At 37.1% G+C, this 10,885-nt stretch overlaps 7 protein-coding genes across 7 annotated transcripts; 2 read left to right on the top strand and 5 right to left on the bottom strand.

Annotated features, from left to right (window-relative positions):
- Positions 1–290: 290 nt before the first annotated feature.
- Positions 291–1,700, top strand: C9374_010141 (uncharacterized protein; the record flags this gene model as incomplete). The annotated part of the gene is made up of 2 exons (XM_044685653.1): positions 291–1,315; positions 1,379–1,700. The coding sequence occupies 2 exons, from the start codon at positions 291–293 to the stop codon at positions 1,698–1,700; spliced, it is 1,347 nt and encodes a 448-aa protein (XP_044544311.1).
- Positions 1,701–1,866: 166 nt separating this feature from the next.
- C9374_010140 (uncharacterized protein) lies at positions 1,867–2,748 on the bottom strand (the record flags this gene model as incomplete). The annotated part of the gene is made up of 1 exon (XM_044685652.1): positions 1,867–2,748. The coding sequence occupies one exon, from the start codon at positions 2,746–2,748 to the stop codon at positions 1,867–1,869; it is 882 nt and encodes a 293-aa protein (XP_044544310.1).
- A 273-nt stretch (positions 2,749–3,021) lies between these two features.
- On the top strand, positions 3,022–4,242 carry C9374_010139 (uncharacterized protein; the record flags this gene model as incomplete). Its single annotated transcript, XM_044685650.1, has 3 exons — positions 3,022–3,159; positions 3,270–3,573; positions 3,665–4,242. 3 exons carry the CDS (start codon positions 3,022–3,024, stop codon positions 4,240–4,242), a joined length of 1,020 nt encoding a protein of 339 aa, XP_044544309.1.
- A 61-nt stretch (positions 4,243–4,303) lies between these two features.
- C9374_010138 (uncharacterized protein) lies at positions 4,304–5,647 on the bottom strand (the record flags this gene model as incomplete). The annotated part of the gene is made up of 1 exon (XM_044685649.1): positions 4,304–5,647. The coding sequence occupies one exon, from the start codon at positions 5,645–5,647 to the stop codon at positions 4,304–4,306; it is 1,344 nt and encodes a 447-aa protein (XP_044544308.1).
- Positions 5,648–5,929: 282 nt separating this feature from the next.
- On the bottom strand, positions 5,930–6,900 carry C9374_010137 (uncharacterized protein; the record flags this gene model as incomplete). Its single annotated transcript, XM_044685648.1, has 2 exons — positions 5,930–6,368; positions 6,536–6,900. The coding sequence occupies 2 exons, from the start codon at positions 6,898–6,900 to the stop codon at positions 5,930–5,932; spliced, it is 804 nt and encodes a 267-aa protein (XP_044544307.1).
- Positions 6,901–6,983: 83 nt separating this feature from the next.
- C9374_010136 (uncharacterized protein) lies at positions 6,984–8,567 on the bottom strand (the record flags this gene model as incomplete). The annotated part of the gene is made up of 1 exon (XM_044685647.1): positions 6,984–8,567. One exon carries the CDS (start codon positions 8,565–8,567, stop codon positions 6,984–6,986), a length of 1,584 nt encoding a protein of 527 aa, XP_044544306.1.
- An 890-nt stretch (positions 8,568–9,457) lies between these two features.
- C9374_010135 (uncharacterized protein) lies at positions 9,458–10,624 on the bottom strand (the record flags this gene model as incomplete). Its single annotated transcript, XM_044685646.1, has 1 exon — positions 9,458–10,624. One exon carries the CDS (start codon positions 10,622–10,624, stop codon positions 9,458–9,460), a length of 1,167 nt encoding a protein of 388 aa, XP_044544305.1.
- Between the last annotated feature and the right edge of the window lie 261 nt (positions 10,625–10,885).

The following is a 10,885-nucleotide window of genomic DNA, read 5'->3' as shown; positions in this document are numbered from 1 at the left end:
CACTCCAAAGAAAACAAACGGAGGTCTTGGTTGTGAATGGGAAAGATGATGGATCTCAATTTTGCGAAATCTGGGTATGAAAGACTTGTGTTCTGGGATTAAGGCAACTTATGAGTCTAGATTGTTCGAATTTCCGAATACGAACGATTTTGGATGCTGTTTTGCTATGGCAGTTGAAAGGAACGCGACTGTTAGTATCTGACTTGTGACTTTATCCGTGTGTGTGGAAACCCGAGTTTGTTTAACAGACAAGCTTGATTATCACAAAAATAGGTTGACCACACACAACAATGACTCTCTCTGAAGCAACTCAACAACACGCACTCATTGAAGCCCTCTCAATGCATAGCAACTCATCAACCTGTTCTCACCAGTTATGGTTTCAACACTTTCCTTCCGAGATTATTCTTCATATCATTTCGTTTTTACATCCGGTTGAATTATTGACGACCATGAGTCATGTATGTCGTCACTGGAGAGGTGATATTGTGCGTCGAGTCTTCTTTTTTGAACAAAGAAAAGAGAATGATGGAAAGAGTACTTGTTGTGGTAACGACAATGCATGGAAATTCTCAAACGAATATCCACAATGGAAACGATATCAAGAGTTGAATCATTCATTCTTTCGACAATTGTTCTCTCATCCAACGAATAACCAGTTAATTACGAAATGGAATGATTTATTTCACAACTCCAATCATTTTGGAAGTTTGTTACAAAAATTCTATGTTAGAGATTATTTCCTGGTGATGTCTCAAAGATGTGTAACTATCATTTTCAAGAAGAATATGAACGCTAAGAGTTCCTGTTTGGATCAACCAGCACCGAATATAATACAAGAACTGCCTGTTGAGTCATGGTTAGACGAAGAATTGAATCACTATTGGCAAATTCTGATTCCTTACTTGTGTCTAAACCAAGAAATGAAACAAAAGAGTGAGAAGAATAATGAAAATGAAAATACAGAGGAAGGATTCTTTTGGAGACGACTGAGTGCACTAAAATCATTTCTAAAACGAAAATTATCCAATCGAGATGAAACTCAAGAAGCTCATGAAACTTCCATCCATCCTTTGTGTGAATTCTCTAAACAGCAAACTCGTACTCCCATCCATGTAAGAATGGTCGTGTATGGAAGCCATCAAGTCGGAAAAACTTCACTTGCCAATGCCATGATGAAGGACTCTCGAGTCGAACCATCAAAAACAGGTGCTCTTGGAATTTGTTTTGGTCGTAAAGTTTGCAAAATTGGAGAGGATCGTATTACCATGGATATGACACTTTTGGTTGCCAATCGAAAAACTTCTACTGCTCAGTAAGTTGTATATACTAAGATTAATTTCTAGAGAACTTGTAACAACCTTGACTGTTAAAAAAGCGTTTCAATAGAACCATGGCTCGATAAGGGTGCAACTTGTGTATTGATGCTTTTTGACATTACCAATCGAGATTCATACATGTATGCGACAGAACAATTACGAATGTTACAAAAAACAAAAACCACTGAAAGAATGGTAGAATGTCTACTCATTGGTACCAAGTCAGATCAGAGTTCAAAACGACAGATATCGAGTGAAGAAGCTCAACAATTTGCTTTTCATGAAATGGGTGGGTCGTTGTATTTGGAAATTACTAACATGAGTTTGAAGGATTCACAAGTTATCATGTGGTATTGTGCATTGTTGCATGTTAATAAATGAGAGGAGTGTTCCTTGGGAATTAAGCAACACATAATGGACAAGGGTTCAATTAATGTGTTGTTGATACTATGAAATGTACTTTCTAATTCGAGACCTTTAATGCTCATTCGTTCAAAAGCGCAATGCCATGACTCGAAGTAATAGTAAAATCTCAACCTCTGCCTCACTATTCTTTGATCTGAAAGTTTCTAATTGCGACTGCCATCTTGACTACGTAACTGTGTTGAGTATCGTCTTCCGTGAAACAGGATGACAACGATTTCCACGTTAGCTTAATATCACCCAATGGACATTCCACTCTCGATCTTATTGATTTTAGCAACTTATTTCGAGCTTTTTGTTTTTGCGTCAATTTTCTGATTCCTCTTCCGTCTTTTTGTTTTGACTTGGGTGTGACAATGTTGATTTTTCTGAACTTGCTGACAACAGATTCGTATCCACAATCACCAAGCATAACAGCACCTTCCATTGAAGTTTCGATTTCATCTTTCATGAGCGTCATAAAGGCACTGTCTTCAACTTTTGGACTATACGCTCCGTAGAGTTTTCGAATTCGTCCATTGGCATCCGAAAAACATGTGAACCGATTGGCAAAATGATCTTCTTTGTAGGAATATTCATCGCTTTTCTTAGAAGCATTCTCGGGTTGTGTTTTTTTGAAATCGGAGCTGTTGATCCATAAATTAATCTCAATCTTTTTTTCTGTTTTCCCCAACATTTGGGCTGCCTGATTCCAATCACTGCAGCTACCGAGGACAATTTGTGCATCACACCAATCCTGAATAGATTGTCTAATAATTTTGGTATTGTGTCTAATTGATTTTGCTGATATTTTCAAAAAAGATAAAACTTCAGACTCAATTTTGTGATAGCCAACCCCGAATAAATCATGATAAAGCGCAATAAGCAGACAATCGTTTTCAAAATTTTGATCTTTTGCTAATCCCCAAAGAGGCAATTTTTTCTTGTTGATTTCATCATTCAGTGTTTCCAACGTCTTTTTCGAGATTTTAGACAAAACCTTGTTCTGTAGCTCGTTCCTTTGCATTTTTTTATCGCTGGCCCCAACAGTAGAACCGCTACCAAGACACTGGTCTCAATTGAGACTCAAATGAAAACAATTTCCTTGATTTATAATAATATTATTACCCCAAAGACCTTAACAGTATCGTCAGGCGACAAGCAGTGCATAGTTGACCATGCATTGTAAAATCAAGCGGTTGGTGAGAAAAAACAAACCAAAAAAAAACATCATTATTCACTAGTACCATCTCGGTTCTCTGTACCCTCTCATCACTTTCGGAATTGATATCTCAACCGAATGCTAAATTTCTCTCGTCCCATTACAACAACAAGCAACGTTAATTACGAATCTGTATACTCTGTATTTAATCCTCCAGTTTTTCCGTTTAGAAAGCAATCTGTTAGAATCATTAATAGCAAGAATGGACTAGTAGAGGTGGGTATTGTATTCTTACTCATCATTCAATTTTTGATGAACTAAACCGCATGTCGCTTTATGAATTACTATTTGTTTATACAATTCCATCCTGACATCAATATTGAAAGTATGAAATTATTGCCAAGTTGGAAGGTGTAGAGACTCTTTTCAATAATGGAAAAAGAGAAGATGGTGCACCAAAAGACGATGTTGTAAAGAATGTTATTCATGAATTAGCTCGGTCATATCCGATCGAAAGCGAAGATGTTACAGTTGAAAGCTTTGCTCTTTACCTTGCCAAACATTTGTTGAAAGAATTTGAACAATTTGTAAATAGTGTTGCTTTAACTGTAGAAATGAGCGAGTGGCCTCATTTGGACAAGGACAATGAAAATGGTTTATTTAAGAACCAACCTGATTCCGTTAGATTTGGTAGGTTGTTGTGAAAACTGGCATTTGTTGACTCTTTTTCGATGAAATGCAAATAATGTCGAATGGACTCGAAAATTCTGACACACTCTAGCCCATCTCAATCAAACTAGAGGCCATGAACCCCAACTATGTAGCGGAATCAAGCTCTATGAAATTGCTGGTAATCAATCGTTGCAATTGAATTCATTGCAGAATGGTGCTGGCAAAATGCCACTTCAAGCTATCTGGAAGTATTCCAATGTTGACATGGATGAGTATCTCAAGCATGACCAAGGTGACGCTCATTCCACCCTTGATTTCAATGATATTTTCAAACAAGTGAAACATTGTATTGTTGATTGTATTGGTGATTTGGATATGAAAGGACACCACTCTCTAAATCTTCATCAAGTTTGCAACGTTATTTTGGAGAGAGTTCCTCGTGTTAAAAGTATTCATCTCTCTGCTCCCATGGCTAGAAACACTGAAACAGCAACAACCAGTAATAGCAGATATAGAAATGATGTATGTCAGACATTTAGTGAGGCATTTGTATCGAGAAATGTTACCTTGCCTCTTCACTATCTCCCTGCCCGTCATTTGGCTCACCATCATCATTGGGGAAATCATCTCCATCGCATGAATCGTGACTTTCATGTTGGCAGGCGTGACTTTGTCTCCAAATTGTAAACCTTTTTGTAAAATTCATATTTAAACGTGGATTTAACATCAAGTGCAAATATCATAAAGGTCACTTTGACTGTCTGTGCTGTCTTCTCGATGACAAGAGTCTTTTTCTCTGCTCAGCTTTCTTTTCTTGCGCCTTTTCCATTAAGGACAATGAGTTTCGCATGAGCTCTAGATTTTTCTTAACCTTAGCTTTCAGCTCCGGATCGACTGTTTGTTGGTAAGCCAAAACATCCTGTACGGCTCTAGAATTTTGTTCTGTACTTTTTCTTAGGTCTGAGATCAGCTTGACGCTCTTGTTGGTTAAAAACTTGGCGTATTGTTGGCTGAAATTAGGATTTTCCTGCAAGCGAGGTGACTTGCTTGCTGCTTTCATTTGCTCCTTCATGAACAAGGCGTTGGATAATGAATTGTGATTGTTGATGCTTGCGCTAATGGGATGTGTATTCAGTAGGCAATGTCCATGCGGATGACTGTGATGCAGGTTCGTTTTCATCTTGGTTGCTCGAATTCGCTTAGCCTCATCAATATCAAAAATTCCATTCAATAAATCATCCACATCAAGAATCTTGTTATTGTCTTGAACATAGGAGACTTGAGCAAGTTCTTGTCCAAGTCGATTCTGAGCATAACAATGCAAATGGGTTTCAAATTTGGGATCCTTCTTAATTTCCTTCTTTTTTTGTACAATACTATTATAACTTTCCATCGTTCTCATGCGAGAGCAATCAATTTCTCTCCTCAAATTACTCACGGCACTGTCCATGATATTCTTAGTTCTTCTCTTTGCACCCAACATACTGGTCTGAGAAACTTCCCTTAATAATGGTCCAGGTGCTAATTTTCCATTTCCTTTGCTCGGAGATACATTGCTATTCATTGTATTACTATTGGAGCCATTCATAATAGAAGAGGTTGCACTCAAAACAGAGGTTGAGGAAGGTTCCGTACTCAATGAATATCGATGAGAAGGAGATAAAAACATGGCTATGGAACTTGGCTCTCGGGAATTCTTACACCCATCATAGTTGCACACGGAAGAAGTGGTCGGACTCTGACTATTAGTACCTCCATTCTGATTGCTTTCTTTCGTGTTTATAGGAGAGAATGCAATTCTCGGAGAAGGACTCACTTGAAGGTCGGGCAGTGCTGCAAAACATTGTTTTTTCTTTTTTGGAGTGGAATTGAGGCTTTTGCAGGCACGAATGGAATTGTTGGGATCTTGTTCTTCTTCTTCACTAGCGAGTGGATTGGAAGGCGTGGAACCAGTCAGAGCGCATGTACCATTGATTTCAAGAAAACGAGGATTATGCTGTTGAGTGTTACGAGAGGATACAGGATGACACTTATGTGTCGCTCCTCCTCGGTCTGAAAGAGAACCGTTGGAATGATGATGAGACGGCATCATGATGACAAGACAGTCTTTGAGATATTTTGTTGAAGAAAACTCTCGTAATAATGGCATTTGACAGCTTAAGAAAATGTCTCTTCGGAGAGATAGGATGAGTTCAGTTTGTATTGAGAAAATGCTACGGATATCTCAACGGTACTGATTTAGCACAAATGACGTATGTTCATGAAAATTTCAAAGTAAGGTTCCAACAGCTGTCACATCTCAATAAATGATATGCTCAATGCCATGTTGTCATTCTTAATTTATAAAGAAATGCTTTTGAAAATCATGAATGCACTATATTTCTGTATTCAAAATTTGATCGTCAATATTGGAAAACAATGACGTACTTGTTGCTCCAGATGATGTTAAATTACTACTACTTCCTAGAATGGTGTCATCTTTTTGTTGAGATGTTGTTGTTTCCTCAGAGACGTCTTCTCCAGTTTCGCTGGATGCCCACCACGATGTTAAACCAAGACCAGGCTCATTCACTCTTCCAATGATAATCATTGGAGGTTTTTCCTCTGGTAGTTGAGGCTCCTCTTCACCTGTGGTCGTTGTAGCTGTTGTTGCTGGAGGAGGTTTGTTTCTCTCATCTACATGACGAGGAGGATTTGAATCTAGGGATGTGTTAAATGTTATGGAATTGACTCGGAATCGAATTTCTTGAGGATAGGCATATGGAAGGGCATTTTCCTCATAGACCCATTGCCATTGATTCGTTTCATCATCACTATTTTAAACGTATGTCATGCCATCACAAAATTAGCAATTATCATACCAAGTATAATTTAAATATTTTCAAAATTAATATATAGTAGACCATATGCATTTCATCACCAGTTTGTAAATGTTATAGAATATTATCACATCATCACACCACCAAAATGGACCACTTACAATCTAGAAGGCTCAGCCAATAAATAAGGAGGAATGTAGATGTCATTGAAAAATCCGATGGCAATTTTCAAGCCTTGTTCTGGATCTGAGCCCATAATTCTTCCTGTAATAATTTCTCCAATGAAAGGTTTAAATACGATTAATCGAAATGTAGTTTCTACAAAGCAATTTCCACGCTGATTTGGATAAATATGTGGATCTCCGATTGAAATAAAATCATATAAACAAATGCATAATCCCACATCGGGAAGAATCTTATTCGAATATTTCATATGAATCTCATCTTCCACAGCCGTGATGATGTCTTTATCGAATCGGTGTGGTTGTAAAATAACTGTGTCTTTCACGACCACAGTGACGAACATTTTTTTGTGAATTCAATTTCATTTTGCAAACACAATTATAACCACCTGTTCATGATTCTGTACCAATCAGAGTCGACTTGGTTTTATTGTATCATACAGACAGTGGACGATGTGGTGCCTGTATTCTTGGAATCTTGTTGTTTTTCAAGAGATACTCCAGGACTGTCCACTAGAAACGTTGCATACACAGGTCGATGGTCTGAAAATTTAGCCTGTGGAAAGCAATTGTAGTCAATCAATTCAATTTTCCCCTGCTTGGAAGGTTTAAACATTATTCTATCGGTCCATGCGGGTATTCTCTTTTTCTTACTCAAGTCGTATTGATTCGAATTCTTCTCGTACTTGTACGTGGGTGGAAATGAAATTTCACCCTCTGCAAAAAACCTTAAATCTGTGGATCCTTTCTTTCGTTCAATATTGAGTTGATCGTTTTGTAACAGTACTTGTAAATCGTTCATCTTTAAGACCTTATCTACAACGTTTCTATTTCCATTAATTCGATAATTTAAATCTCCCATGTAAAATACAAAATTATTCTTTTTGAAAATGTCAGGCCGCTCACTTCTTTTAAACAAGTGAAAATTTGTGTGTGATGTAGTGGAGGCAGATGGATTTACCTTGGTCTTGGATGGCTTGACCTTACCATCAAATTCAACTCCGCTTATTATTCGTTCAAAACTTTCATTTCTCTCCTTAACATTTTCCTGATGAGCAGGAAGATGGTTATTAATAAAAATGTACTTTCGATTTCCCATCTTGAAGGATATGGCAACACCACCCTTATTTCCTATTTGATTATATAGTCCCGTTGCCACGCTTGATACGGTCACATTGGATATTTGTGACAATAATTCCTTTCTTACAAAAATGATAATATGGATAGCTACAAGGGTATTACTTTCGAGTTGAACATATGAGTCTCCCATAACGTTATTTAGAGTTTTTTCCCATTTCGCCTTTGAATCTATAATGACAGAGGTTCCTATTGATCTCTCACATTCTTGAGTTCCAAAACAATAAATATGATACTTGTTGATGGGCACAAACGACGAAATGTATTCTTCATTCGGCGAGGACAACCCTTGCATGTTCCAAGTCATCATGAAAACTTTTAAATAATTCTTATGGCTCTTATGTACAAAATTCAAAAATCCATCGTCACTATTCGTGTCATGAGGATCAAAAACAATTCGATCTTCAGCATTATTTTCCAATTTAAGGAAGGAAAGATCTTCTTCTGAGAGAGGTCTTTCGTGTTGTTGAGAAGAGGCACCGCTCAATTTTCGAGAAGGTATAGATATTTGAATTAAATTTCCAGCAGTTGGAGATTCCAAATGATCATCATCACTGTCATCGTCAATAAATTGATTCTTTTCGAAAGAGTGTATTGGATTGTTATTAGTTGGTGATGAATTCTCTTGTTTGATACTAACGTTGGTAGTATTGACCTCTATTGAATTTCCTCCGGAGGATCGGGACTGAGTGAGGTGAGCACTCAGTTCAATCGCTTGCTCCAAGTTAGCTGAAATAGTTTGAGGGTAAGATGGATCAAGATTCTCATAATTTCGAGCGATCATTTTCTCGTTAATAGCCATTGAGGCCTCCATGTCTCGTTCCGATGCCATCGAGAGTGGCAATGGAACCACCGAATTATTGGAAGATGGCATTTTGTTTCAGTTGGTTCTTTTTTCTCAGAATAACTTGCGAAGAAAGAAAAACATTGTTTTAAGTGAGCGTAAGAGACGTCAAAATTTTGGCGGGTTTTTGAATTTCTTCTTTCTATCCGTTGTTGCTTCAATGATGAAATTGAGATATTACTTGGAAGATCGAAATGGGAGCGAGTTGGGAAAGGGAGTTGGATGGATTTATGTAGCAGGTTGCAGTATTCGTTGTGTTCTATCTAATTGTCGGTTGTGGTGTTCTGTATTGACAATTTTCTTCATAAAGTTTGTTTATTTACATCACCAAAAATCTGCCCAACTCCCATTTCAAATTGCTGGTTGTTCTTCGTTGACCAAGAAGCGAAACCTGATAAAATCGGAAGCAAAAAATATTACAAACTCTGTGTGGCGTTGGCTGGCTTCGTCCATCACAGCATCATCAGCGTCATCATCATCACAGCTCGGCAAACGTTTTTTCTCCTGCAACGTATACCACCACTTCTTGTCCTTTGCATCACTGATGCAGTTAAGAAAATGGGAGTTTGAAGTTTTGGGGATATTTTTGAGAAGCCTTGTTCTCCACCTCCCCTTTGCCAACTCGCTCCCATTTCGATCTTCCAAATAATAGATAATTTACAATGATGAGAAAAGAAACCAACGCTCAACAACAACACATTACTGATCTCATAACCAAGGATGAGAATTTCAAAAGGGAACTAATTGAGTTTATTCATTTGCCAAGGCAATTAGTCCGCAGGTTTGAAATACATCAATCTTTTCATGGTTACATCAATTGAATGACAACAGTGATCTCTTAGTGTATTTTAACAGCTAGGATGGGAGGTTTCTGCCGACCCTCTATTAAGCTTAAAGTGGTGGCATAATTGGAACAACTATCAAAATCTTACAGGTTTTTTCAATTTCTTCAACCACTCGCTTGTGGCAATATATTTAACACCTTCATTGCCAATTTCATTGCCACGCAGATTCAAAGAAGTCAAATTCTTCAAAGATTCACTTGTGGCAATATATTTGACGCCTTCACTGTCAATTATATTCTCAGACAGGTTCAAAGAAGTCAAATTCTTCAACGACTTGCTTGTGCTAATATATTTGACACCTTCATTGCCAACTTCATTGCTACGCAGATTCAAAGAAGTCAAACTCTTTAAGGATTCACTTGTGGCAATATATTTGACACCTTCATTGCCAACATCATTACCATCCAGATTCAAAGAAATCAAATTCCTCAAGGATTCACTTGAGGCAATATATTTGATACCACTACCAATTTCATTGTATATTAGATTCAAAGAAGTCAAATTCTTCAATGATTCACTTGTGGCAATATATTCAACACCTTCACTGCCAATGTTATTCCATCCCAGATTCAAATAAGTCAACTTCTTCAATGATTCACTTGTGGCAATATATTTAACACCTTCACTGCCAATGTCATTCCATCCCAGAACCAAAGAAACTAAATTCTTCAATGATTCACAAGTAGAAATATATTTGACACCTTCACTGTCAATTCTATTGTGTCTCATATCCAAAGAAGTCAAATTTTTCAATGATTCACTTGTAGATATATATTTAACACCTTCAATACCAATTCTATTCCATCCTAGATCCAAAGAAACCAAATTCTTTAAGTACTCGCTTGCAGAAATATAGCTAACACCTTCATTACCAATTTCATTGCCATGTAGATTCAAAGAACTTAAATTTTTCAAGCATTCACAATCAGCTAACAGTTTGATTGATTCACGAGTTTGTTTGAAGTGATTTGGTATGAATGATAATGAGAGAGGAATTTGAAATGATACTTGTCTCCATTGTTTTGAAATTTTCATACCAATTTGAATGATAAACAACGATTCAAGGAAATGAAGAATTTCAAAAATAATATCTTCAGCAAATGGTCCGTTGAAACTTGTCGGAGAGAAATCGCCTTTTTCAACATTATCATTGATTATTGTTGATGATGAATTTGCTTCAACAACACCAGTTTCAACGGAGGATGAGAGCTTTCTTTTTTTAAAGGCACAAACATCAGTCATTGGAAGAACCAACGTAACGCAATTTTTTTTAAAAATTCACAAACAAAATTGGCAAGAGGAACAATCATTGAGTGACACCGAAACTATTGGGCACAGCTTTCATCATTAGTTGCAAAGGACTTGAGAGGGCTGATTTAATACACTTCTATCACCAATGTGATAAGTGTTGGTGGGTTGTAGTGCATGAATTCATTTGGTGTTACTCATAAGGTCTGAATATTGTTCGTTTGCAAACAATTAAGAATACATTCAAGATCATTT

Source organism: Naegleria lovaniensis, assembly GCF_003324165.1.
Source record: "Naegleria lovaniensis strain ATCC 30569 chromosome Unknown tig040, whole genome shotgun sequence".
In the NCBI taxonomy this organism is placed as follows: Eukaryota; Heterolobosea; class Eutetramitea; order Acrasida; family Naegleriidae; genus Naegleria; species Naegleria lovaniensis.
This window is presented reverse-complemented; position numbering and strand designations above follow the sequence as displayed.